The 27465-nt window shown below is 45.9% G+C and overlaps 2 protein-coding genes across 2 annotated transcripts; one reads left to right on the forward strand and one right to left on the reverse strand.

Annotated features, from left to right (window-relative positions):
• Positions 1-769: 769 nt before the first annotated feature.
• Positions 770-3110, forward strand: Marcksl1 (MARCKS like 1). Its single transcript, XM_051188906.1, has 2 exons — positions 770-1052; positions 1842-3110. Exons 1-2 carry the CDS (start codon positions 966-968, stop codon positions 2355-2357), a joined length of 603 nt encoding a protein of 200 aa, XP_051044863.1. The 5' UTR covers positions 770-965; the 3' UTR covers positions 2358-3110.
• A 157-nt stretch (positions 3111-3267) lies between these two features.
• On the reverse strand, positions 3268-27122 carry Hdac1 (histone deacetylase 1). The gene is made up of 14 exons (XM_051188885.1): positions 26966-27122; positions 21835-21947; positions 16022-16139; positions 11037-11111; positions 9771-9909; positions 9172-9313; positions 8173-8265; positions 6298-6406; positions 6077-6217; positions 5385-5493; positions 5172-5302; positions 4588-4740; positions 4092-4140; positions 3268-3829 (listed from the first exon to the last, which is right to left on the reverse strand). The coding sequence occupies exons 1-14, from the start codon at positions 27012-27014 to the stop codon at positions 3802-3804; spliced, it is 1449 nt and encodes a 482-aa protein (XP_051044842.1). The 5' UTR covers positions 27015-27122; the 3' UTR covers positions 3268-3801.
• Positions 27123-27465: the final 343 nt, after the last annotated feature.

Here is a 27465-nt window from a genome sequence, read left to right on the forward strand (position 1 = left end):
GGCACAGACACACATACAGACAGGCACATACATGCAGACAGACACACATACACCTACACACATGCAAACAGACATACGTACACAGACACACATGCAGACAGGCACACACACAAATGCAGACAGATACATATGCAGACAGACATACAGACACAGGCAGCAGGAAGAAAACTGGACACCAATGGATGGAGGAGAGTGACGATTGGATCTCACTATTTGGACCAGAGTGACCCCACTTTAGGTCAGATCCCCATGTTGTTTGCAGTAGACTGGTAGGGATGTGGTTGGGGCTTAACTTCTGGCCCGAGAGGGTGACAAACTCAGAGGATGGGAGGGTGTGGGGTGCTTCGGCAATTGTGGACAAATTTCTAGAGCACAACCCAGGACCAGGCGTCTGACGAGTCTGGACTTGTGAGCCCTTCCAAGAGTTCAAGGAGCCAGTGTAGAACCGGGGAACTCTCCTCTGTGGAGCAGGAATCAGGCTGAAAGTGAGGCTGTGAGAGCAAGGGATGACTGAGTGCTTCTTCCTCGACGGCCCCCTCCCAGTCCAACTCCCGGCGGGTCCGGGAAGTTCTCCTTCCCACACCGGACCCTACCTGCCCCTAGCAGTGCCTTGTGTTGGGGGGGAACCAGAAGGCTCGCTTTGCCCACAGCACGAGAGGGGCCCGGGCCCGACCCCGCCTCCGCCCGCGATTGGGTGCTCATTTAAATGTCCGGCCCCGCCCCGAGCCCCGGGCGCATACATATAGGCGGCTCGGCGGGCGGCGGGCGGCATTCTGGCGCGGAGCGCAGCGGCGGCGGGCGCAGCTAGGAGGTCGGCTGCGGAGCGGGGGTGCAGCGCGCTTTACCCCCGTACCCCTCCCCCTCGGACGCAGCCCCACCCCTCCGCCCACCGGGCCGTCCCAGCCGAAGTATCCCCTGCGGCGCCAGCGCGGGGCGGCTCCGGGCGCCCCTAGCAGACCCCCACCATGGGCAGCCAGAGCTCCAAGGCTCCCCGGGGCGACGTGACCGCCGAGGAGGCAGCGGGCGCTTCCCCCGCGAAGGCCAACGGACAGGTGGGTGCGCTCGGCGCGTCGGGCCCCGGCCCCCTACCCGCGCGCCTCGCCCCCTCTGGGGCCCAGGGCCGGGGCCGCGCGCTTTGTCCGGCCCGGGACACGAGGCGCCCCCTCCCCCGCCCGGTCCCTTTGTTCTCGGCGCCGCAGCCCCCGCGGGCGAACGAGGGGAGGGGCGGGAGGGGGCGCCGGCCGGGCTCGCCGCCTTCTTTGTTCGTGCCCGGACCGCGGGCGCTGCCCCCAGGCCGCCCCGAAGGCCGCGCGTGGAACAAAGGCGCTGCTAGGCCGCGCCAAGGGGGCGTCTGAGGCCTCGGGACCGGTGCTGGGCACCCAGGGTGACCCATCTGCAGCCCCGACCTCGGCGGCCCGTGGCGGCTTTTGAGGCGGCGGGGAGCAGAGATGTGGGGAGACTCTGGGGTGGGTGGGGGCTGTTCACACAAAGCGGGAGCCTGGGAAAATCGGCCGTCCAAGTGCTGGGAGGCAGCGCCCCGGGGCCGCTTCCCGCCCAATAGCTCCGGGCCAGGCTTGTCCACCAGCCCGGGATCCGGGCCCGGTGAGGTTCCGCGCGGAAAATAGAGAGCGCGCCCCGGGGGAGGGGGGTGGGGGCCCGTACCCCAGCGCCTCCTGCTGGCTGTGACCGTCCCAGCGCGCCTGGATGGGAGTGAGGCCAAAGCCAGACTTGGGTTGCTGCAGACCCCGGTAGTGGGTTCCACCGCCTGCAAGGGATCAGAAGTGGGCTGGGGGTGGGAGAGAAGGGCCCCGGCCCTCACTGCTGTCTCCTCTGCCCCGCAGGAGAATGGCCACGTGAAAAGCAATGGAGACTTAACCCCCAAGGGTGAAGGGGAGTCACCACCCGTGAACGGAACAGATGAGGCAGCTGGGGCTACTGGTGATGCCATCGAGCCAGCGCCCCCTAGCCAGGAAGCTGAGGCCAAGGGGGAGGTCGCCCCCAAGGAGACCCCCAAGAAGAAGAAGAAATTCTCTTTCAAGAAGCCTTTCAAATTGAGTGGCCTGTCCTTCAAGAGAAATCGGAAGGAGGGTGGGGGTGATTCCTCAGCCTCCTCACCAACAGAGGAAGAGCAGGAGCAGGGGGAGATCAGCGCCTGCAGCGACGAGGGCACTGCCCAAGAAGGGAAGGCCGCTGCCACCCCTGAAAGCCAAGAGCCCCAGGCCAAGGGGGCAGAGGCTAGTGCTGCCTCCAAGGGAGGAGACACAGAAGAGGAGGCAGGGCCCCAGGCTGCAGAGCCATCCACTCCCTCGGGGCCCGAGAGTGGCCCTGCATCCGCCAGTGCTGAGCAGAATGAGTAGCTGGGTGGGGGCAGGTGGGTGATCTCTAAGCTGCAAAAACTGTGCTGTCCTTGTGAGGTCACTGCCTGGACCTGGTGCCCTGGCTGCCTTCCTGTGCCCAGAAAGGAAGGGGTTTGTCGCCCCCTCCCAGCCACGTTCCCTCTCTCCCTCCTGTGGATTCTCCCATCAGCCATCTGGTCTTACTCTTTTGACCAGTTGAAGATGGTCCCTTACGGTTTCCCAAGTTAGGTTAGTGATGTGAAATGCTCCCGCCCCTACCTCCTACCCAGGCCCCCACCCCTGCAGAAGGCAATTGCTGGCTTTCCTCCCAATTCTTTTCCAAGTACATTTTGTTTATTCTGCTTCCTTGAAACCCCTGAGCCAGAAGTGGGGGGCTTATACTCCCAAACCCTGAGTGTCCAGCCTTTTCCCTGTTGAGTTTTTAGTCTCTTGTGCTGTGCCTAGTGGCACCTGGGCTGGGGGAGGACATTGCCCCTGTCTGGGTTTTATAAACGTCTTACTCAAATTCAAACCTCCAGCTTGTGAATCAACCGTATCTCTGACTTGACGAGCAAGTGTTAGGCTTTGGGGCGGGAGGGAGGTCTGTAATGTGAAACAACTTTTTGTTGTCTTTTTTTTTTTCTCCCATTGTTGTAAATAACTTTTAATGGCCAAACCCCAGATTTGTACTTTTTTTTTTCTAACTGCTAAAACCATTCTCTTCCTCCTGGATTTACTGTAACATTTGGAAAAGGAATAAATGTTGTCCCTTTAGTGGTGCTTCAATGAGTGGTCTTCTGGGGCACGGGGCACAAACCAACCAGGAGGGAGAAGATACTTGCAGGTGAGTCCAAGAGGTTTTCTGGCAATTACCCGGAAGAGAGAGTTAAGAACCAACCAGGGACACTGCTAGGAAACAAGCTCAGGAGGGTATAGAAATGTGCTGTTTTATTATAAAGAGTCTCACAAAATGAGTATCTCAAAAAGGAAGCTAGGCTAACACCTCCACCTGCAGAGTTGGGGGAAGACGGCAATGGGAGTTTTTCTGCTTGCCTGAGTCCAGTGGGAAGGTATAAACAGAACCAATCTAAAAATGGCTGATATTACCTAAGCCTGAAAATAAGGGTTCCTGGAAGACCCAGTCACCCCTTCTAGAAAGCTTAGTAAGGGCATCTTAACAGAGCTCCTAAAGCAGGCACTTGGCAGTTCAGGATTTTGTCTTCCGGTTGTTTTCTTTCCACCCTACATGGTTCAAAACTAAGACCTGAGCAGGATGGACAAGGTGGCTTTGGGAAGAGTTCCCCCAGCACCACTGCACTGGGCTCTGGTCCCTGGTTCCTATCTAGTCCCTGGGGACATTATATTTAATATATTTTATATAAATACACAGAGGAATAGAAAATATAAAATCTGAGATTGGGGAGAAGTAGGGAACTTGGGAAGAGGCCAGAGCTGAAGATCTTGCTCAGGCTAGCTTGACCTCTTCTTTGACCCTGTGGAGAAAACAGATTGCATGAGTAAACCTACTCAGGAGACTGACAGCAGAAATACAGCTACAATGATTTCCACAGACTCTGGCTGCCCAGGTGACTGCTGGGGCTTCCTAGTTCTGCAGAAATATACAGACCGGACCCTGAAAGGGTCCTTTGTAAGCTGGGTCAGCTGTCCCTGCACCTTCTCTGCCCTCCCCGGTGGTTGGACACAAAGGGGGTGATGCTCCAATGCCAGGGAGATGGCCAACAGCTTCTTCCTCACCCTTTGGCTTCTGGCTTCTCCTCCTTGGTCTTCTCCTCTTCGGTGACTTCTAAAACACAAGAGCACAGGGATAGTTGAAAGCTTCAAAAGACCCAGGTCAGGAAGTAGTACTCCTCTATCCTGAAACCCCTTCTTTAGTATTAAAGTTGACTGTAATACTAAATGAGAAAAGCCCATCCCAGGTCCTCTGGTGAGACTGGCTGAAAACAAACAGGTTAGACCAGTTTCCCAGCCAGTTTCAGCCAGAACACTGGCAGAGGCAGCCCCCTGGGACACAGGGCAAAGTGCTGGGGAAAGGGCTTGAGTGGTATGTGAGAGCCAGGCTCAAACTGCCAGCAGAGCCCAGGAGTCATTTGTTTGTGGTTCTTGCTAGTTCTAGGAACCACAGAAAGGTGCAAGGAACACAGACAACACCCCACAGAAGCTGACCAGGCCTGGGTTAACACTTTGCTGTGCTCTACATATAGACCCAAGTCCTGGTCCAATACAAACCCACCTTTTTTCTCTTCTGGATCTTTTTCTTTTTCATCCTCTGTTTTGACTCTTTTGGCTTTTTTGAAATTAGAAGAGTTCTTGCGACCACCTTCTCCCTCCTCATCTGAATCGGAGAATTCTTCCTCACAGGCAATTCGTTTGTCAGAAGAGCAGACTAGGAGGTAGTAGATGAAACATTGGCATGTGAGCAAGGGGCTATATCATTTGAATGTCCTTCAAGAGTTGCTACAGAGACTGAGTAGAGTGCCTGCCTACATATGAGAAGGCCCTGGGTTCTATCCTCAGCACCCCTCCAGAAATACATCAGGGATCTCAAAGCTAAGGTTTCTTTTTTGGTTTTGCAGGATAGGGTTCCTCTGTATAATAGTCCTGGCTGTCCTGGAAGTCATTATGTAGACCAGGCTGGCCTCAAACTCACAGAGCTCCACCTGCCTCTGCCTTCTGAGTGCTGGGATTAAGGGCATCCGTGCCACCACCACCCAGCAAGTAAAAGGGTTTCTTAACAGCTGAGCAGCTTGGAAGAGAGGAGGGAAGTTCAGAGCTGATTACTGAGCAGGGACTATAGGTCCCTGATCTAGGTCTTACTGGAGATGCGTTTGTCAGGGTCGTCTTCGTCCTCATCACCACTCTCCTCTGGGATGGCATCCTCAGGGATTGCCTGCATTTGGACACCAGGTGCATGGGGCAGCATCCTCAAGTTCTCAAAGAGCCTCTGCCTACATTTAACAGGATGGATTCCAGTTAGAGATAATGCAGACCTGGCCCATTCAATGGACAGGCAGCAGGCAACACACTTACTTGATTTTCTCCAAGTATTCGTTAGTGTTCTGGTTGGTCATATTGGAAGGGCTGATATGAAGCTTGAAGTCCGGTCCAAAATATTCAAAGTAGTCATTGTACGGTAGCTCTGGGGGCATGGGAGAGGAGAGTCAAGATACTGCCAGCACAGGGCCCCGAGAGAAGCATATGGAGCTTTTTCTAGGTCTGTTTACCCACCTGGAAAAGAGAGTGCCTCCAAGACATTGAGACTTGGATACCTACAAAGTTTTAATTTTTTTCTCTTTATGTCTTTTTGAGACAGGGTCCCTCTGTGGCCAGGCTGGCCTAAGCTTCCTTCCCAAGGGCAGGGATTACACTTAGGACCCACTTAATTTTCATGACACCATTCTCTAATATCAGCACTCATGGAATATGGGTCTCTAGGAGGGCAAAGGTCAAGCCCTGGTGTAATAATAAGCACTCCTGTTCACTAACCCATGCACTGGAAATCCCAAACATCTAAATAACTGATAATGTCCACACCAAAAACAAGAGGGAGAGAAGACAAGACTAGGGAACGACTGATGGCTACAGTCTGCCCACCACCAGAGAATAAGCAGAGGCCTCAAGCTTGAGTATAGAGACATTGTGACCAAATGGGAAAGAAGTTGTAAATGGAGGGACATGAGGCCCAGCTCCCACCCAGCCCAACGTGGATGAGGAGATAATACCATTAGGGATCTCTGTGTCCAGGGCCACAGCTGTCTCATAAGTCCAGCACCGAGCAACATTACGGATGGTATATCCACCTCCTCCCAGCATCAGCATAGGCAAGTTGAAACTCTTGACAAACTCCACACACTTGGCATGCCCTGTGGAAGGAAAAGGGATGTGGGTTTACAGGGGAACCCAGCAGACCCTGACCACCCCTGTATGTGATACCTGGTCTCACCTTTGATGGTCAGATTGAAGCAACCTAACCGGTCTCCAGACAGAGAATCTGAGCCACATTGTAAGACTACTGCACTAGGCTGGAACATCTCCATTACTTTGGACATGACCTAAAAGGATACATCTTGGTTATCATCAAAAAAAAAAAAAAAAAAGAGAGACCATTTCAGCACTTTCTTCCTTTTCATCTTCATATACTGTGTGGTAGACAAGAGCTTTCCAATTTGAACAAGTCTATAAAGATGCATCTGTAAAGATACATACAGCTCTAACAACTGAGCTTAGAATGACTTCCCGTCAGCTCCCTACTCTTCCTTTTGGAAGTTTCACAACCTCTAGCTGCTCTTGCTTAATTCATTTGGCCCTATAGATTTAAGCCTCATATGTACAAATATTTTATTCTCAGACCTTAGCATGTCACTCAGAAGCCTGAAACTGAAGCTTCTGTCATGTTTATTACCAAGTACATAGTAGGCACTCATCTGAGTGATCACATGACTTGCATTAAATACATACATACATACATATATGTATTTCCTCTCGAGACAGGGTTTCTCTGGCTTTGAAGGCTGTCCGGGAACTAGCTCTTGTAGATCAGGTTGATCTCAAACTCACAGAGATCTGGCCTGCCTCTGCTGCCCAAGGGATGGGAATTAAAGGCATGTGCCACCAACGACCAGCAAATATTGTTTTTAAAAAGATTCTGCTTATAGCCAGGCAATGTTGGTACACACCTTTAATTCCAGCACTTGGAAGACAGACGGTGGTGGATCTCTGTTGAGTTCTATTGAATTCAAGGCCAGCCTGGTCTACAAAGGGAGTTCTAGGACAACCAAGGCTGTTATACATTAAAACCCTGTCTTGAAAAAGAAATTAGGAAAAGAACAAATGGCTGGGCAGTGGTGGCACATGCCTTTAATCCCAGCACTTGGGAGGCAGAGGCAGGATTTCTATGAGTTCAAGGCCAGCCTGGTCTACAGAGCTAGTTCTAGGACAGCCAGAGCTATTGAACAGAGAAATCCTGTCTGGAAAAACCAAAAAAAAAAAAAAAAAAAAAAGAAGAAAGGAATCCTAGTAGCTCACTCCAAAGATATGGAGACATAAAACACCCAGGGCTGCTACCCTCACTATCAGATCAGCCTACTCCCAACTTTCTTTGGAGTATTCTCTGCTTTGCTAAATAAACGTCTGCTTAAAAGGTCAAAAACAACAACAAAAGGCAGTGGTGGAGCATGCCTTTAGTCCCAGCACTTGGGAGGAAGACAGATCTCTGTGAGTTCTAGGCCAGCCTGGTCTATAGATGAGTTCCTAGACAGGCTCCAAAGCTCCAGAGAAAACCTATCTTGAAAAACAAAACAAAAAAGCCAGGCAGTGGTGGTGCATGCCTTTAATCCCAGTGCTCGGGAGGCAGAGTCAGGCAGATCTGTTAGTTCAAGGCCAGCATGGTATACAGAATGAGTTCTAGAACAACCAACCTCCAAAAGCAATACAGAGAAACCCTGTCTCAAAAAACAAAAATAAAACAAAAAATAATTGCTTCATCAAATTTGATCTGTCATGGGTTCCCTATCTGTGGTGAATATAGACATATTGTGTCTCCCCAGGAAAGTTTTGGCATACAACTGACCACAGACGGCTGGGTACATATTGTTTACCTCCCACAAAGATAGTGTCTTATATGTCTTATATGTTAATGTACTAAGTAATGGCCAGACTCACAGAAAGCAGATGGTTTGTTCCCCACTACCATACAACAGTCAATGTTGGAAATATTTCTCCTTTCCCAATAAGCCACAGGGAGGAACAATCTCTTGTCCATGGTAGGTGCTTTGCTAACTTTCCAACAGGAGTCCAAGAGGTGAATTAAGGCACTTACTGGCTTGAAAATGGCTTCATAGGACTCGTCATCAATCCCATCTCGGAGAGGGTAGTTAACAGCATAGTACTTGCCTTTGCCAGCTCCAATATCCTAATCAAAAGGGATATTAAAATAAAATACAAACAGAAGGAGGTTCAAAGATGGGGTGGGAAGGCTAAGTAAAGACAGTGGTACAATGAGAGCAGATGAGCCCATGAAATAGGCAAGGCGAGAGCAAGCCCAACATACACCACTCGGTATTTCTGAACCGATACAGGGACAGGAGAGTCAATATCCTACCCCACAGCACAAGATTTCTGCCTCTAGCTAAGAGCCAGCAAGCAGGCAGGTCAGAGAAGTAAAACCCACCACCACCAACTAACTCTGCCCAGAGTTTTACTCTACAATCCTCTACTTTTATTCTTTCTAGGAAGCTGTGGAGGGCAGGCATCAGTAAGAGAAGAAAGTTCTTCCAATTGACTTCAAAATAGTAAAAGCTACTTATCTGAATGTTTGCTGTATCAAACAACCTAATTAGTACTATTTTCCCACCTTGGGGACTGTCAGGGTAAAGAGATCTCACTGTATTCATGCTAACAGAAACAAATGGAGCTGACTTAGGAAGGGCACAAGTCCATTAACTATTCTATGTAAGAGTCAAGCTTTCATGTAGAGAGCCCATTCCTTTCAGTCATATGGCAAGGGGAAGGTGACCTAAAAACAGAGAACCCCTGAGAGGACTCCCAAGACCCCCAATCCCTCATTCCAAATTCAAGCTTGTGACATTAAAGTGTGATGCAACTGAGCTACGGTGAGGAGGGAGGAACAATGAGCCAAAAAACCCTGAATTCTCCAACTCCTTGTATCCCATTATCCCTCTTCCAGAGTAAAGAATGAAAGAGATTGTGTAGTGTGGTACTCTGAATGGCAAAAGAGGCAGGAAGTAGTTTTTAGTGGCAAAGGACAGGAGAGTTGCAGAGAAAGGTGAGGTGGTTGGTTCCTAAAGAGAGCTCTCACCCGTAGGTCCCCAGTTCCTGGGAAGTACTCTCCATATTTATGGAAGGACACAGTCATGACCCGGTCTGTGGTATAGAAGGCCTCTTCCACACCATCGCCATGGTGAATATCAATGTCAATATACAGCACTCTCTGGTGATACCTAGGATCAGAAGGTGGTCAAAGGTCTGGGGCTCTTTGAGAATGGGACGCGCCAAGGGCGCCAGGTCCCAGCTTACCGAGCTAGCTGCCTCCCTCAGGTATCTCTAAGCACCAGAGACGTGGAAACTGGCTGAAGGAAGGTGGAAGAGCGGCCCGGTGTCTCCAGAGGCCTGACCAAGCCGACCATGTCCGATCTTCCTACTCTACAGCCAGGGTCAACTCCAGTCACACAAGGACACTCTGGAGGCAGGATCTGAGCAGCACCTGCCCCAGATCTTGCAGTGGGCTCAGATCAAACCAAGACCCCGTCAAGGAGAGGATGGTCAGAGACACTCATGGAACACATCCTAGCCAGCACACCATAAGAAAAGCAAACTAGGGAGGCAAGCCCGGGGAAAAAGGGAAGTGGGAACCTGGCCTAAGATGCTCCTCCAAGACACAAGGTCAGGCAGGCATACTTTAGCAGTTCCAGGATGGCCAAGACGATATCGTTGACGTAACAGAAACCGGATGCTTCGGACTTCTTCGCATGATGCAGACCCCCAGCCCAGTTCACAGCGATGTCGGTCTGTTGCTTATTAAGTTTCACAGCACTTGCTGGGCACAGAAGTAGAACACAAGCCTATTACTAAACTATTCCCCTTCCCCCATGAGCCTAGAAAGAGGAAGCTTATCATACATACAGACTATAAAATTCACTAGTCACCCACTTCTCATTTCAATTAGAGAGTAAGATTTCAAATCAAGGATAATCCATTGACAGCACTAGGGAAACAGAGGCAGCGGGATCTCTTGAGTTTGAAGCTAGCCTGATCTACTCAGTGAGTTCCAAGTAAGTGGAACTCATTTAAACTCCGCCTTCATATATAATGATCTTGTCTTGAAAAGACAAAACACACACATAAAAACATTGTGTTTATTGTGGTATGAGTGTTTTGCCTACACGAATGTGTGTGTGTATATGTACATATATATGCATGCATGCTTACATGGATGTAATGTGCTCCATGTTAGTGCCTGGCACCCCCAGGCACATGCTGAAACTGGAGTTATAGCTGTATATATATGGGACCAGAGAACCAAATCCCTATTCAAGAGTAGTAAGCATGCTTAAATGCTAGGCCACCACTACTGACCCTGTATTTTTTCCTGCTGTTTGATTTAATCTCACATTATTATTCATCAAGATCCTTGGACCCTATACTATATGTCTAATGCATGGCCTAGATATGTAAGAGGCTATACCATCTTTATTTGTCTGTACCATAATATTTATACAACAAAGCTGCCTAATGACACAGTTCTCAAAACTGTCCCCATAACATATCCCCACGTATAGCTGCATTTGCATGTTTAGGACAATGCTAAGGTAACCCAGAAGTCACAGTGGAAATGACTTGTGAGGAATATTATGACATCAGAAGTTAATGATCTCACTTTTTCATAAGACACAGATGCTGATCCTACATTTATAAAACTTTGTTATTCACAAATTGCTTTTATATACCGTGTTTTAACAACCCATTAAGGCCTGCAGGAGATTCCTGTATATAGGCTCTCTTGGCAGAAGATAGTTAAGAACACCTTTCAGTACTGTGTCAAAGATTTAAAGTAAAAACCCACAGCATCATTCTTAGTGGTCACAGGTCAGCACTCCTGATCTAAAAGGCAGATCTCACCATAACAGTCTAGCACAGCCCCAGGAACTGATTTTATTTCCTTACCCACAGAGCCACCAGTAGACAGCTGACAGAACTCAAACAAGCCATCAAATACTGGACAGTCCTCACCAACGTTGACTTGAAAGAAAGAAGTAAAGGGTTAATTTCCACAATTTCCTTCAGTTTTTTTTAATTTAGGTATTTATGAGCTGATGAGATGAAAAGCAAAACAATTAGGATTCAGGAGGCTTGGGTTCTAGTCTAGGTTAACTTCTTAGAGATTGAGGCTATCAATTATAATAAGCAATAATGATATTCACTTCAATTAGTCAGTGGGAAAACTAAGAGACCTCTCTCCCTTTAGAGACATGATCTCACTGTGTTCCACAAGCTGGTCTTGAACTATTCTGCTGCCTCTCAGCCTTCTGAGTAGCTAGAACTATTGCACACATAGCATTAGAAATCTTATAGATGCATTTAGCAACTTGGAAAATGCTGGGAGAGGAACCTACACAATAGTGTTTATGGCATTCTGCTCACTTCTAAGTGCTGTAAATACCTGCTGCATTTATTCTCACATGTGCTTCTGAGGTAGAATTTGCTCCAGTCCTATAAATGGGAAATGGGCTCAGAGAGGTAAACTGCTATTAAATACTAGACGCAAAATTCAAGCCTAATGTCCCGATGTTGGTCTCCAACAGCCTCACTCTTTGCTGCCTGTCCTAAAGGACTGAGAAAATATGTCCTGGTTTTTTTTTTTTTTTTTTTTTTTTTTTGTTTATCCAGAGTGCTTTCACATATACACTCTCTCATTTGATCCTTGAAACTCCAAGAATTAGACAAGACAGGACTCGAACCCACTGTGCACTGGAATGAGGACATGCAAAGGAGTTCATTGACTTGCCGAAGACTATATAACCAGGTAGTATCAGAACTAGAATAGGAAGGATCTAGGTGTCTTGACCACCACAGTCCAGTGCTTTCTGCTACACCAAATGGCAAATCAAGTTATTTCAAGCCCATGAGGTAAAAGTACAAAGTAGAGTATCATGTAGAAATACACGCAAACACAAATGCAAATGGCAAACACACCTAGAGGGTGGAGTGTCAGAGGATCCAGGCTATTTCCTTTCACAAAAAATTAAACTACTGAGGTTAGGGGCAGAAGTGGGGCTACATCCTTATTCTCTTACTCCAGTCTTTTATCAATGGGAGTTCCCAAAGTAGAGCAAGAAGACGATTCTAGGAAGGCCAGCCTGGATTTTGGTAATATTGAGACATAGCTATCATAACCTCCAGAAATATCAACTCTGGGGCACTGAGCTGGCTCGGATGGTAAAGGTACTTGCTGTGTAAGCCTGGAAACCTGAGTTCAATCTGTAACCCAAGGAAGGTGGAAAGACTCAAATCCTCTTGTCTCTAGACATAACTGTAATGTGTTCATACCCCCATAACACACATATAAAAATTACATTAAAAAAAAAGTTACCAAAAGCTAGGCGTTGGTGGCACACGCCTTTAATCCAGCACTCAGGAGGCAGAGGCAGAGGCAGGAGAATCTCGAAGTTTTGGGCCAGCCTGGTCTACAGAGCGAGTTCCAGGTCAGGCTCAAAAAAAAAAAAAAAAAAGAGAAACCCTGTCTCCAAAAAACAAACAAACAAAAAAAAGTTACCATCTCCAGTGCTACTGTAACTTGAAGAGTGCCAAGTCTTTCTTAGGGAGTGGGCAGTAGATGGCTTTTTCTCACTTTCTTGGTAAACACTGGAAAAAGGCTATGTCATTAAGAACTTTTGGTGCCTGGGACCAGGCTATTTACCCAAGGGCAAATAAATCTGCACCCTGATTTTTCCCCTGAAGGAACAGGTCTTGGGACCTGAATTTCCAAAGGAGGCCTTATACTGCTTTGTGGGATGTGACATTCCATGACATCCCATGGGAGGGAATGGGTGTTTTAGACATAAGACATCAACCATCGGGATCCAATTCAGCACACAGCTCACACAGCCAGCCTGTTTATTTTCAGTTCAAGACAGGGTGCTGAACACAGTGACTCACACTTGTAATCTCAGCTCATGGTAGAAGGAGAATGACCAAAATTTCAATTCAGCTACATAGTTCAAGACCAGCCTGGACTACATGAGAAGCAGCATCTTAGGAGACAGAGCAAGCAGGGAGGGTCATGCCTGTAGTATTAGCTCTTAAGAATGTCTAAGTGAGTGTGAGACCACACAGCAAGTACCAACCAGACCTAAGTAGTATTAGCCCCATCTCAAACAACATATAGCAGCACCATAGAAACCTGTATAGGATTAAACACTAACTTTGGAATCCAAATTACACCTGGCACTAGGGTCACAGAATGGGGGAGGGGATCAATAGAGAACTGGCCAAGTATAGAAAAAAGCAGCTGTGACCAGGGGTCTTAAGCTATACTCAGCATGTCTTCTTTCTTGGTCTGTGAGGAAACACGAGTGTTCATTACTTTTGATAACAGTTTTTTGTTTAAGTCTCACACTGTAGCCATTCATTATGTGGCTAGGCTGGCAGTCCTCTTACCTGGGCCCCCTGACTTCAGGGTTACAACCATGTGTCACTAAGCCCCATTGCTTTTTGTTTTGGTTTTTTTGAGACAGGGTTTCACTGTGTAGCCCTGGATAACCTGGAACTCCTGCATCTGAAATCATTTCTAGAAAAGTTATTATATATAATACAATGTACATATTACACAATATAGTTGTTATAGCATACTCTATAGGGAATGATAGAAGAAATATGCTAATGTTCAGTACAAATGCATTCTTTATTTTGATACAAGGTCGTACTCTATATCCCAAGTTAGCCTCAGTCTCCCAAGTGATGGGATGACATCCCTGGCGATGACTGTTTTTTGTTTTGGGTTTTTTGTTTGTTTGTTTGTTTGTTTGTTTGAGACAGGGTTTCTCTGTGTAGCTTTGTAGACCAGGCTGGTCTTGAACTCACAGAAACCCACCTGCCTCTGCCCCCCCAAGTGCTGCAATTAAAGGCACGCACCACAAATGCCCAGCCATGAATTTTTTTTAAAGAGTAGATAATAGAGCCACAGATATGGAATATAGGGGCAAGAGCCTGGAGTTTCCTTTTCTCTCCTGCTACCTTGATTGTGACTCTGAGAAAATATTTTACCTCCTGGACAGTCTGCAGAACAGACAATGCTCCAACCCTTTCAGTCTTTCTCATCATGTTTTTACCATGAGCTCCATGTTGGGACTGTCTGCTCCAGAAATTACATTTTTCTAGGTTCTCAGTCTGATTTATAAAATATGAACAAAGCAGAACATCTGATCAAGGTCCTCAAAGTCTCAAAACGGTTTTAATATGCACCAAGAGCATACATAAACTCCCTAGGTTAGATACTATTAAACATTAATAACAAGCTCAGAGGTTTTGCTTCCTGCTGTGGTAGACATTTCGGAAAGCACTTCACAAGTTACATCTAATACCTTTACTTTGATTCCTAAAATACTATGAACCAAGTATAAGGATTCACAAGGTTGAAACCTTCATCCTATTCACCTTTCACTTTTTAAGCTTAATTTTGATTTTTAGTTTGTGGGTATTTGACTACATGTATGAATGTGTACCATGTGTGTACAGTGCCCACAGAGGCCATGGAACAAATGGCTATGAGCCACCATGAAGGTACTAGAAATCAAACCCAGGTTGTCTGGAAGAGCAGCCAGTCCTCTAACCATTGAGTCATATGTCCAGCCCCATGCCCACCTTCATTTTCAAGGTGAAAATTACAGATCTACCACTGTAACAAGCAACTTTCTAATTCCTAAGAAACCAGAATACTGGCACAGAACATGTACATTCCTGAAAGCCTTGTATGTTGTCAAACTTGAAAGATTTGTGAATTACAGAGATGTCACCTTCGATTGTTACACATAACTCCACACATGTACAGTTAAAACAAAAAGGGACACAAAGGGAGAGGTGAGCAGTACAGCACATGCCCGGCAAGCTTAAGACTCTGTTCAGCTCAGCCACACCCACCCTAAATGAGCATCACACCCATGAACACACACCTAAGTGGGATAGGTAGCAAGCAGTTGAGCATTCAAACCAAGACACGAAATCTCAGGACCATCAAGAAAGCTCAACACAAAGGGGCGTATCAGCAAGCCTGATAACCTGATTATGATCCCCAAATACCACAACATGGTAGGAAAGGCTCAACTTTAAGTTGCCCTCTGACTCCCACATGTACATAAACAAACACATGAAAATTAAAAGCTTTAAAAATATGGAAGCTCACTTGCTGTGACACAGGCTGCTTCTCTACTGAAAGCCTGTTTTTTGGCAACTGAGCTCAGTCCTATTGTCAATGTTTCATGGAAACCCCTACATCTGCAGGAAAGGAGTGAGCTGATCTCCATGAAGTCAGCAAGATTTTGTCAATTCAGAAAGCAAACACTTCCATCACAAAAGAGAATTCAGGTGTGACAATGTAGTCCCAAATCTGAATAATGCTTTCCCACAGCTAAAAGCAATCACAATTCCTGTAACTGAGGTATGGCTTTTGACATGGGATGGACTCTGCTGTTTCAGATCTCAGGGGGCAGGAGTAGAGTCACCTTATCTCAAAGATTACATCATCTATCTAGTCTGTCCTTTATGGCCTCTAAATACAAAGTTAGAGCAAATACAACTGGACAGGAATCAGAAGCCACACAGCTCAACCCGAACAGAAATCTTAGGGGAAGGGCCCTACACCATCAGTTAAGAGCAGACCAGTGTCTACTGCCTGCTTCTAAGTCAGCGCCCTTCCCATTACAGTTAGAGTATGCCTGGGACAGCGTTGTAACCCTAACTGGAAAAAGTCCAACTCTACTATTTGTGATCAGGAGACAAGGAAAACCAGATGAGAAAATGAATATGCTGGTACTTTGGGGGAACAAGACAAATCAGTTGTTAACTAAATAGGGGCCAAAGGTAGGTGGGCCTCCCTATGGAAAGAGAAACCCAATGTGGAGCTTTAGAGTTGGGTGGGGATGGAACATACTTACATCTCTGCATCTGCTTGCTGTACTCAGACATGTTATCTGGGCGAATGGAACGCAAAAATTTAATGTAGTCATCACTGTGGTACTTGGTCATCTCCTCAGCATTGGCTTTGTGAGGACGCTAAAGAGTATAGGGAGAAAGGAAAGTTAGCCTTGATCAATGTCAGTCTTCACTCTTCTAGTTGAATCACTTGCATTTTCTCCCAGCACTTGTCTGCCTCTCTGTGCAGCACCTTTCCCAGTTATAGTCAGGCACTGGACTAATTTGTAAAACTAAGTGCCTTGTAAATGATTACTTATTTATTATTCAATAACATGTAGTCATGAGTCAAAGGCTCCAGGGGTTCAAGGAAAGGTTGACTCAAGATGATTAAAATATTGGAGATTTTGTTGTTTTTATTTTTTTTGATATGGTCTCATTTTGTAGGGTGACCAGGTTGGCCTTAAGATCCAACTGCCTCTGCCTCCTGGGTGCTGAGATTAAAGATGTAACCCTGGCTTGAGACAGAATTTCTCTGTGTAGTCCTGGCTTCCAGGAACATGCTCTGGAGACCAGGCTGGCCTTGAATTCAGAGACAGGCTTGTCTCTGCCTTTGTCTTCCTGACTGCTAGGATTAAGACTGTGTGCTATCATGCCCAGTTGGAAAATCTTTTATAAACCATTGCACCAACAATTTTCATCAAGTCCTTCCCACTAAAACTTTGACATGTTAGAAATTTCCTGATGATTCCAACATTCTTCCTCATAATATTTTATTATATTGTATGTGTACCATGTATGAGCAGGGCCTGTGGAGGCCAGCAGGGGCATGAGAATTGGATTAGACAGTTGTGAGCTGTCATGTAGGTGCTGGGAACCAAACAAAGGTCCTTTGGAAAACCAGCCAGGGCTCTTAACCGCTGGACCATCTCTTTAGACCACAACCCTGCTGTGTGACTGTGTTCAAGCTGACCTCAAACCCATATGCCTAATTCAGCCCCTGAGTGCTGAGCTTACAGTACTCACCATCACCACCACTCCTCTCCCTTCTCAAAATGTCTCAACTGAGTATGGCGATAGAAACCTCTACAACAGCACCCAAGAAGCAGAGGAAGACCAGACAGAGGTTAGGACCACATCACACAAACAAAAAGCCTTCAGGAGACAGATGGATCCCACCTAGAATTAAGAACAGCCTAGCCTATGGAGGAGTTCCAAGCCAGCCAGGGCTATATGGAGAAGCCTGTCTGAGAGGGGGAAACAGACTCCCTTCTCCCTATCCCTTAAAGAAGGATCACCTTGAAAGACATCCCTCTTCTCTGTCATCTACACAACTAACATTTATTGTTTAGTCTGTGCCCATCATGTGCCCAAGTTAAAGTTCATATATTGCAGTAAAATTTTTCAAACTACAGCAAAAAAGGTTACACTAGTGGTACATTTGATTGAAAACTTAAGTGCCTAACTCTAGGCACTATTCTGAACCTCATTTAATTCAAAAACATCAAAAAACACATAGAGGCCAGGCAGAGTTAACTCCTACTTGGAATCATAGGACTCAGGAGACTAGGGCTAGAGAGGGAGGTCAAGTTCAGTCAGGGTCACATATCAAGTTCTGGGCCAATGGAAGCTACACAGAAAAATCATTCTTTAAAATCAAAGATAGCCATAGTGAAAAGCAAGACTAAGGATTGTGTTTTGTTTTACATTTTCAGCTTATTGTGTGTATAGGCTTACGAGTGCATAGTGCACAAGGGGAAGACATTGAACAACATGCAGGACTTCGGTGTGTCTTTCCACTATGTGGGTTCTGGGGATTGAATTCAGGTCCTGAGGCTCAGTAACAAGTGCTCTTACTCAGTGACCTATCTAGTGAGGGGTCCATAAACTATGTTATAATACATTAAGCCATTCAATTCACCCTCTTTGAGTTATCAGCAAAGCTCTGTTTTGGCTATGGCTTCTAAGATACTATGCAAATCCTAACTCCATTTTGGTCTGTGTGTTGAGTTGAAAACTCCCATTTTTTTTTTTTTTTGGAGACAGGTTCTGTAGTTCTAGCTCTCATAGAATTTATTCTATAGACCATGCTAGCCTTGAACTCACAAGACTGACTGGTCTGTTTCTGCCCCAAAGTGCTGAGATTAAAGGCACACACCACTATGACCAGCTGAAGGCTCACAATTTTAATAGGTCCCCAACCAGCTCTACTACCCAGGAATCCTTGAAGCATTTTAAATTCAGTTAGACTAACTACACAGTTTCTTGTTGTATGTCCAGCAGTACTTAAAGTCCAACTTCGCTTTCAGAATTTCTTCTACCATTTCTGTTAATGAACTCAATATCCACATAGGGTAAATGTCTGTGCGCGCACACACACACACACACACACACACACACACACACACACAAACACGCCATTAGAAGAGGTGGTTCAGAAAATTCTAGTACATCAAAGGCTGAGAGGCTGGAGGATCATGTTGAAGACCAGACTATGTTACATAATGATTTCAGGGTAGCAAGACCTTATTTCAAAAAAAGGGGGAAAGGGGCCCAATGGAGAGATTGCTTAGAGGTTAAGAGTACTGGCTGCTCATACACAGGACCAGGGTTCGGTTCCTAGCACCCATATGGCTACTCAGAACTGTAATTCCAGTTCTAGATCTGACACCCTCTTCTGGCCTAGATGGGCACTGCATGACATATAGACATACATAAAGGCAAAACAAAAACACCTATACAAATAAATATAATATAGAACCAGGTGTGCTGGGATACACCTTTCATCCCAGCACTGGGGAGGCAGAGGCAGGAGGGTCTCTGAGTTCAAGGCCACACTAGTCTACAGAGTGAGCTCCAGGACAGCCAGGGCTATGCAGAGAAACCCTGTCCAAAAAGAACCCTTTACCATGATATATATGGTAAAGGAGAGTGACAGGAGGAGGAAAAGAAAGAGAAAGAGTAAATGAGGGAGGGGAAAAAGGGAGCTGGGGCTGCAGAGATGACTCATCAATTAAAAGCACTGGCTATTCTTTCCAGAGGACATGAGTTCCAAGTCCCAGCTCCTACATAGTGAGTGGCTTACAACCTCCTGTAATTCCAGTTCCATGGAATCCAATACCCTCTTCTGACCTCACAGACATATACTGAAGGGAAAAAAAAAAAAAAAAAAAAAAAAAAAGCAAAAAAAGAGGGAATAAAAAGGGGCCCTAAGTAGGAAGCCTAGAATTATGAAAGTTAATATCCAATGAAAGAGAAATCAAGGGTTCTTGACTTAGTGATTAGGAAAACAGCTGGCTGTAATGCAAGGAATTCCAGGGAGATCATAGGTAAGTGCAGAAAGGATTCTGAAAGGAGTAAGACATCAAATGTCCCCCTCAGCTACAGAAACAGGTCAGAGATGAACAGCAGCTCTTCTAAAGCTTCTTTTAGGAATGAGTCCTAAAGCTATCAGCTCAGGGCAGAAGCTGAGATGGCCCTGTGCTTTGGGGAAAGAGATGCACAGGACACAGTCAAGAGAAAAAGAGTGACAGAAAAGAAGCACTATGGAAGAACAAACCCAAAAGCTCACACCCAACAGAGGCAGAGTTGGAGGGTAAAAAAAAAAAAAAAAAAAAAAAAAAAAATCACATTATGGAAGACAAAGTTTACAAATTTGAGAAGGAAATTGTATAAAGAGTTTGCCTTCGATGCTTACAGTAAGGACACTACTGGCTTGATGCTTACAAGCACTAAGTTTGGTTCTGTATCAGGGTATCCATATCAGACAGCTCATAACCACTTCTAACTCATGCACACATACCCATCCAGATACACAAAGACAAATCATTAAAAAAAATAGAGGCTGGAGAGATGGCTCAGCAGTAAAGAGCACTGGCTGTTCTTCACAGAACCCAGGTTCAATTCCCAGCCCCCATATGGTGGCTCACAACTTCTTGCAACTCCAGTTTCAAGGGAATCAGACATTCACTGGTGCAGACATACATGCAGGTAAAACACCCATACATATAAAAGGATTTTAATATTAAAGAAAACAAAAGTATACCATACAGAAAGTTATCTCTACAAGATCTCCAGACAGATATGGTGGCACACAGCTATAAACCTGGCACTCAGAAGAGGCAGGTGAATTTCTGTGAGTTCAAGGCCAGCCTGAGCTACACAGCAATTTCCAGGCCAAACAGGACTACATAAGCTCTTGCCTCAAAAACATAGTCTCTGCTATGGCAGTTCCCACTGGTTGCCTCCCAATTAGCTACTCTTTCTCTTATCCTTGGAAATAGATACCAATTTGTTTGGGTGTTGATAAACAGCCCAAGGGAATAAAACACAAAATCCATTAAGGCCAGAGGATGGCTGGAAGATGGCAAATGATTAAAAGACATAAAGGGAATTCTGCTAAGAAGTTTTTAGAAAGGGTTTTCCCTCTTTAATAAAGGAGGGACTGGGATGTAGCTCAGTTGGGTGTAGCACTTTCCTAGCATGCACAAGGCCCAGTACCACAACACTGGGTGTAATGCCACATGCCTGGAATCCCAGCACCTGGGAGATGGAGACAGGAGGAAATCAACAGGTGAAGGCCATCTTCCTCTGTTCTTAGGTGTCTTCTCTGGCTCTGAAAACACAAAGGCACCTGGGAAAGAAGACTCATCTACTTTTAGTCTCCGAAATGCTAAAGATGTTATTGCTAGGTTACACAAGCTGGGAAGACAACCATTAATAGTCAACTGTAAGTCATAAAGTAGCATGGGTCTTCCTCATTCTACTGTTGGGATAACTCCAAAGGGAACTAGCCTTGCCATTTCTGTTGTTCGTTTGATTTGTAAATTATATTTTATTTTGTTTTTGAGACAGGGTCTCACTATGCAGTCTTGGATTGCCTGGAACTCTCTATGTAGAACAGGTTGGCCTTAAATTCAAAAAGATCATCATCATCTTGCACTACGTAGTGAGTTGGAAGCCAATATGTTATTTGGGAGGGTGAAGGCAACCAGACTGCCTAAGGCTGGGAACAGTTCGGGTTACATACACAACAAAACCCTGCCTATGAAACCAAAAGAAAAAAAAAAAAAAAAATGCTAGGTGGTGGTGGCACACACCTTTGATCCCAGATCCCAGCACTCGGGAGGCAAAGGTAGGCAGATCTCTCTGAGTTCGAGACCAGCCTGGTCTACAAGAGCTAGTTCCAGGACAGCCTCCAAAGCTACAGAGAAACCCTATCTCGAGAGAAAAAAATTTCCATTCGTTCCTCACCGCCCCCAGAAGAGGTTAAACTAAGAATGGAGCCAAATTTAGTCTACAGATATATTGGTGTATTTTGCTCAGATGGCTGCTAAAAAATAAAAACAAGTATGGGGATTATAGCCTAGGCATAAGGTTCTAAGTTTTCACCAACAAAAAAACGAAAACTAAGACAAAAACCTTAAGCCAACATTTTAAACTTAGGAGATATTATATAAAATCCAAAGTTCCAGTTTTTCTTTTAAAATTAGAAGCACAGACAAAATTAGTTAGAGCTGTATCTGGAAAGGAGACATGGGTTTACACTGAGGTTGGGGATGTAGCTCAGTACAAGAGTCCTCTAGCACAAAGACCTGTGTTCAAGCCCCTCAGCACCACATAGAAACAGGTATGGTGCATGTGCCTATAAAACTTGTAATTCCAGGCCTTTAAACTCAGCACTCAGACAGGAAGATCTCAAAAGAAAAAAGAATCTTTATCTATCTGCCAAACAATAGCCTCTGATTGAATGATCACTTAGAAATGAAGATTAAAAAATGCACACAAGAAACCAGCACTGATTAGGTTAGGCAGGGGCAGCACTCCAGTAACTCACATAGATTTCCATTTTTCGGTAAAGACCATAGTTGAGCAGCAAATTATGAGTCATGCGGATTCGGTGAGGCTTCATTGGGTGGCCTTGTCCATAATAGTAGTTTCCAACATCACCTGACAGAAGAGAAGTATGGTTTCATTTTATTTATTTATTTATTTATTTATTTATTTATTTATTTATTTAGTTAGTTAGTTTAGTTAGGTTTATTGAGGTGGGTTTTCTCTGTGTAGCACTGTGCTGGAACTTGCTCTCTAGACCAGAGTGCTGGTATTAAAAGCGTGAACCACCACTTGCAAATTACACATTATCAGTGTAGCTGTCTGTGGAGATAGTCAATCCCTTGTGAACTGAACCCAGGTCCTTAGAAAGAGCAGCCAGTACTCTAACTGCAGAGCCATCTCCCCAGCCCCAAGAGAAGAGGCTGTAATAACATAGTTAAGCACTCTGCCAGGAGGACCAAGCAAATTGTAAGAATACTGTTATTCATTTCTAATTTCCATGATTTGTTCTCACCTTGAATAAGAATAAATCTTGGGGACCCTGCATAAGTCAGCACTTACAGGTGAGTCTAGCCTATTTTCTCCTTCTAAAACATAGGCACTCAGGAGGCAGAGGCAGGTGGATCTCTGTTAGTTCAAAGCCAGCCTGGTCTACAACAAGAGTTCCAAGACAGGCTACAAAGCTACAAAGAAAAACATGCACGCAGGCAGGCACGCATGCGCCTGCCCCAGGCATACCAAGTAAGTTCCAAGAAAACAAAATAAAATAAAAAGAAATCAGGCTGTGTAAGCCATGAGGAACAAGCCAGCAAGCAGCAGCCTACCATGGCCTCTGCATCAGCTCCTGCCTCCAGGTTCCTGCCCTATTTGATTTCCTGTCATAAGTTCCTTCAGTGATGGACTACAATGTGGAAGTGTACCTTTCCTCCCAACTTGCTTTTTGGTCACAGCAATAGAAACCCTAACTAAGACACTGCCTTTCTATCTTAATCTGCTGCTGCCCACCCACCATCACCCTGGTGAGTAGTTACTATATGGCAAAATAATGCCTAGATAAATCAGGTATGGTTATTTATACCAGTAATCCTTGCACCCAGGAGACTGAGGTAGGAGGCCAGAAAGGTAGTGTGAGCATTATTGTGAGATAGCCTAAAAAACAGCAGCAACACTCAGCAGGCAGAGGCAGGTGGATCTCTATGAGTGGTCTACAGAGGGAGTTCCAAGACAGCCAAACTTGGTAGAGATCCTGTCTCAAAATAAAATAAAATGTATTACTACTAATGTGCATGTATCACAGAGCACACATGGGGGTCACAGGACAACTTCTGAGAGTCAGTTCTTTCTTTCCACTTTCACACAGGTTCTAGAAATTAAACTCAGGTCATCAGGTTTTTTTGGCAAGCATTTTTACTTGCTTTTTAATTATTTCTCTGAAACAGGACCTCACCATGTAGTCCAGGTTGGTTAAAGACTCATTATTGTCCTATCTCAGCTTCCTGACTGCTGGGATTATGGGTTTATGCTATCACACCCAGTTTGATTATATTTTCTTCTGATGAACTGTATGCTACAAAGACTAGCTCAAGCCCCAAACACTTCACAGACCCAAGTGATTGATCTTTTTCTCTAAAAGAAATCTATATATAGCATTTCACTCATTTCATTTTGTTTGTACATATTTATTTATAATCATAAGATTTGAAGGTAAGGACAAATATACTATTAAATCATAAGGCTCAATAAGCAAACAATGAATCACAATGAAACTCAGGAAAATCAAGTGCCTAAGATCACAGCTAAGGACTGATCTGGAAGTCAACTCTTTGATTCTAAATCTAGAACACAAAAAGGTACCTCAGGTTTGTAGGTACCTTCCTCAAGTCTCCATTTAATCTGGAGAGTTCTGTGAAAACAGGAACGGTGCTTGCAAAGGGGAAGGGAGTTTAAGGCCAGCCTGCACTACAGAGTAAGACCCTGTCTCTAACTAGGCACACAGAGGATGACTACTTGGGACTATGTGGTAGGAAGTCCTTAAACAGTGTTCCAAACTCAAGTGATCATTTTGTTTTGAAACAGGGTGTCCTCTGTAGGTCAGTCTGAGCTTGAATTTTCAGCAATCTTTCTGATTCCATCTCCCAAGTATGGAATTACAGGTTCAAGCCACCACACTTATAATAATGGTTTTTAATCAGCGTGCTTTATAAAAGTGGTTCTTTTTGCCAGTCACAGTGGCACACACCTTTAATATAAATACTTAGAAGGCAGAGGCAGGCAGTTCTCTGTGAGTTGGAGACCAGCCTGGTGTAGAGTTAGTTCAAGGATAGCTAGGGATGTTATAAAGAGAAACCCTGCCTCATAAATAAATAAATAAATAAATTTCCCATCATTTGAGTATGAAATGTTTTGCCTGCATATAGGGCTGTGCACCACATTAATGTGTAACACGTGAAGCCTAAAGAGTTACAAATGGTTGTGAGCCACCATGTGGGTCCTGGGAATTGACAAATCCTCAGTACAAAGTGTTCTAAAACTGCTGAGCCATTTATCCAGGCATTCTAATTAGGTGTGTATTGTATCTGTGTACGGGGTATGTGTGTACACATTGAGTGCAGGTGTCTGTGGAAGCCAGAAAAAGGTGATGAATCCCCTGCAGCTGAAGTAGCAGGCACCGGTGAGCCGCCCAACATGGGTGCTGGTAACCCAATTGGTCCTCTGGAAGAGCAGAATGCACTATTAACTGCTAAGCCATCTCTCCAAGCCCTCCTTTTGTCATTTAACCAACAAATATTTATTTAACATCTACTATTGAAAATTGAAAGGGAAGGGAAAATTATGTAATCCTATTGTAGTATCAAAAGAAAACAAATTTAAGTCTATTATGAGGTACCCAACATTTTAGGAACCAGGGATACAGAGATTTTTCTAAGAAGGTTATTATCTACAAGAAACAAGAAAAAACTGCTGGGCTGCTGGGTGGTGGTGGTAGTGCATGCCTGTAATACCATCATCTGGGAGGCAGAGGCAGGAGGATCTCTGAGTTCCAGGACAACCTGGTCTACAGAGTGAGTTCCAGGACAGCCAAGGCTATACACAAAGAAACCCTATTTCAAAAGACAAAAACAAAACAAAACAAAACAAAACAAAAAAAAAAAAAAAAAAAAAAGGAAGAAAGAAAGAAAAGGACAAACAGGAGGGCTGGAGAGATGGCTTAGAGGTTAAGAGCACTGGCTGCTCTTGCAAAGAATTGGAGTTCAATTCCCAGCACTCACATGGCAGTTCACAGCTGTCTATAACTCCAGTTATAGATCTGGAATCTTCACACACACATACATGCAGGCAAAACACCAATGCACATAAAAATAAACAAATCTTAAAAAAAAAAAAATACACAAAAACTGGCTGCTGAGCATGGTGGCCCATCCAGAGGCAGAGATAGTCTGATTTCTGAGAGTTCAAAGTCAGACTGCTCTACAAAGTGAGTTCCAAGACGGCCAGGAACACACAGAGAATCCCTACTTCAAAAAACAAAACAGAAAAAAAAAGAAACAAGAACAAGCTAAGGTGTGTCCACTGGGTAAGACTGAATCAGGAATGTGGCTAACAGTTGGAAGACAGCCTGGCAAATGAGCCATTAGGGCCACCAAATCTTCGTGGTGACTTCTTTAGAAATAAAACTGGCCAGGCGTGGCGGCACACACCTTTAAGCCCAGCACTCCAGAGGCAGAGTAGGGTGAGTATCTCTGAGTGGGAGGCCAGCCTGATCTACAAAGTAACTTCAAGAATAACCAGGGCTACATAGAGACCCTATATCAAAAAAATAAAATGAACAAAAATAATTTCAAAATAGTTTCTTCACTCTCTACAACCTGAGTGATCGTATCCTCTTCTAAATTAACTATCTGAATTTTTTTTTTCAAGACAGGGTTTCTCTGTATAGCTTTGGAGCCTATCCTGGAACTAGCTCTGTAGACCAGGCTGGGCTCGAACTCACAGAGATCCGTCTGTGTCTGCCTCTGCCTCCCAAGTGAGCCATCAACGCCAGACTCTATCTGCATTATTTTATACAGTTACCAAAAGTAACTGTCTTCTAAACTTCTGATCTAAAGGGCTGTCGGGCTGAATGTCTCCTAAACAACTAAACGGTTATTTTTAAAACATGACAACCAAAGCTAGACAAAGTAGTGCAGGCTTAGAGTCAGCAATCTGAAAGATGAGGAAGAAGAGTATTAGTTCAAGACCAGTCTAAGCTACACTTAAGACCCTTTCTCAAACAGAGGCGCTGTCCCCTTCTGGTACCAGGCTGTTACCTGGGCTTCCCTGGGCCTGGCGAGCCACTCCAGTTCTTGGATCCTAAGCACAGCCACACACACACACACACACACACACACCTGCTTGTTCACCATGGGTTGAGGCCTCCTCTCTGTGTTCTCCAACTCTGAACATCCCCTTATTCCAGCACTTTCACAGAAAGGTAAGGGTGATATTGTCTAGCTCCCCCTTCAGACGGGAACTCAAGACAGGAAATGTGACTCGATGAGCCCTCCAGCTCCAACAGAAACACAACCCAGAACAGAAGAAGCTGCTCCATACTGATTCAATAAAAAATCTGTTTTAAGAAGTTGCATCTTCCCCCCTGCATCCCCGGGAAGTCCATTTCCCAACTATCAACTGCAGGCCCTACTCATAGACTTGGGGGGGGGGAGGGGAAGCGGGTGGCCAGTCCTGCAGAACTCACCAAAAAAAAAGGACTATGGGACAGTGAAAGACCTTTGTATTCTCAGCAGAAAGAGATATCCTGGCAAACCGTCTCCATCACATTACGTACCCCCCCTCCCCGCGCCAGGCTCAGCCTCACCGCCCCTCCCCCCCGGAGTCCCACTCTCTCTTCACGTCGGATTCCCTGATGATCTCCCCTCACCGAGGTTACCCCAGGCTACCCCTTTCACGACCCCCATTCCCGGCCTCAGCCTTGACTTCCTCTCCTCAACCTCCTCCCTCAGCCTCGACTTTTCCTCAACCTCCCCCTCAGCCTCGATCTTCTCCCAGGCTCCTCCCTCAGTCGCGACCTCTTCCCGGCCTCCTCTCCCAGTCTTTCCCCATCGCCCGGCCCCCGCCGCCAGGCCGCCGCTCACCGTCGTAGTAGTAACAGACTTTTCTCTTGGTGCCCTGAGTCTGCGCCATCTTGCTTACCGCCCGGCCCTCCCGTCAGTCCGTCCGCCCGCCCGCCCGCTCGCGGCTCCTCAAGGCGTCCGACCCGGGGGAGGGGCCAGCATTGTCGCCCCGCCCTCCATTCCGGGATCACCTATAGCAGCACAGCCCGGGCCCCAATGCAACCAATCAGCTTGCGAGGGGCCGGGCCCGGAACTCGGCGTGGGGCAAGGGCAGCCCAGAGAAGCCGCCGCGGGCCTCCTGGGCCTGTACCAAAGTCCGCAGCGGAGGGGTCGGGGAGGCCGGGGGCCGTACCATCGAGTCCCAAGGGAGGGAGTCGGCCCCGTGAACTCTGTAGCCCCGCTTCACAGTTCGGAGCGTGGGTAACGATCAGAGGCCAGCTTTCTTATTTTACCGAGAATACACGGAGGCTTCCCAGGGGAAAAGACTTGCACAAGGTCACTCTGCTAAAAGAATAGGTTGG

Source organism: Phodopus roborovskii, unplaced genomic scaffold (genome assembly GCF_943737965.1).
Source record: "Phodopus roborovskii unplaced genomic scaffold, PHOROB, whole genome shotgun sequence".
In the NCBI taxonomy this organism is placed as follows: domain Eukaryota; kingdom Metazoa; phylum Chordata; class Mammalia; order Rodentia; family Cricetidae; genus Phodopus; species Phodopus roborovskii.

Coding starts and splice junctions, on each gene's coding strand:
- Marcksl1 (XM_051188906.1), top strand. CDS start 966: ATGGGCAGCCAGAGCTCCAAGGCTCCCCGGGGCGACGTGACCGCCGAG. Junction 1,053..1,841: donor CCGCGAAGGCCAACGGACAG/GTGGGTGCGCTC, acceptor TCTGCCCCGCAG/GAGAATGGCCACGTGAAAAG.
- Hdac1 (XM_051188885.1), bottom strand. CDS start 27,014: ATGGCGCAGACTCAGGGCACCAAGAGAAAAGTCTGTTACTACTACGAC. Junction 11,112..16,021: donor CAGCAAGCAGATGCAGAGAT/GTAAGTATGTTC, acceptor CTTTCTTTCAAG/TCAACGTTGGTGAGGACTGT. Junction 9,314..9,770: donor GCCATCCTGGAACTGCTAAA/GTATGCCTGCCT, acceptor TTCTGATCCTAG/GTATCACCAGAGAGTGCTGT.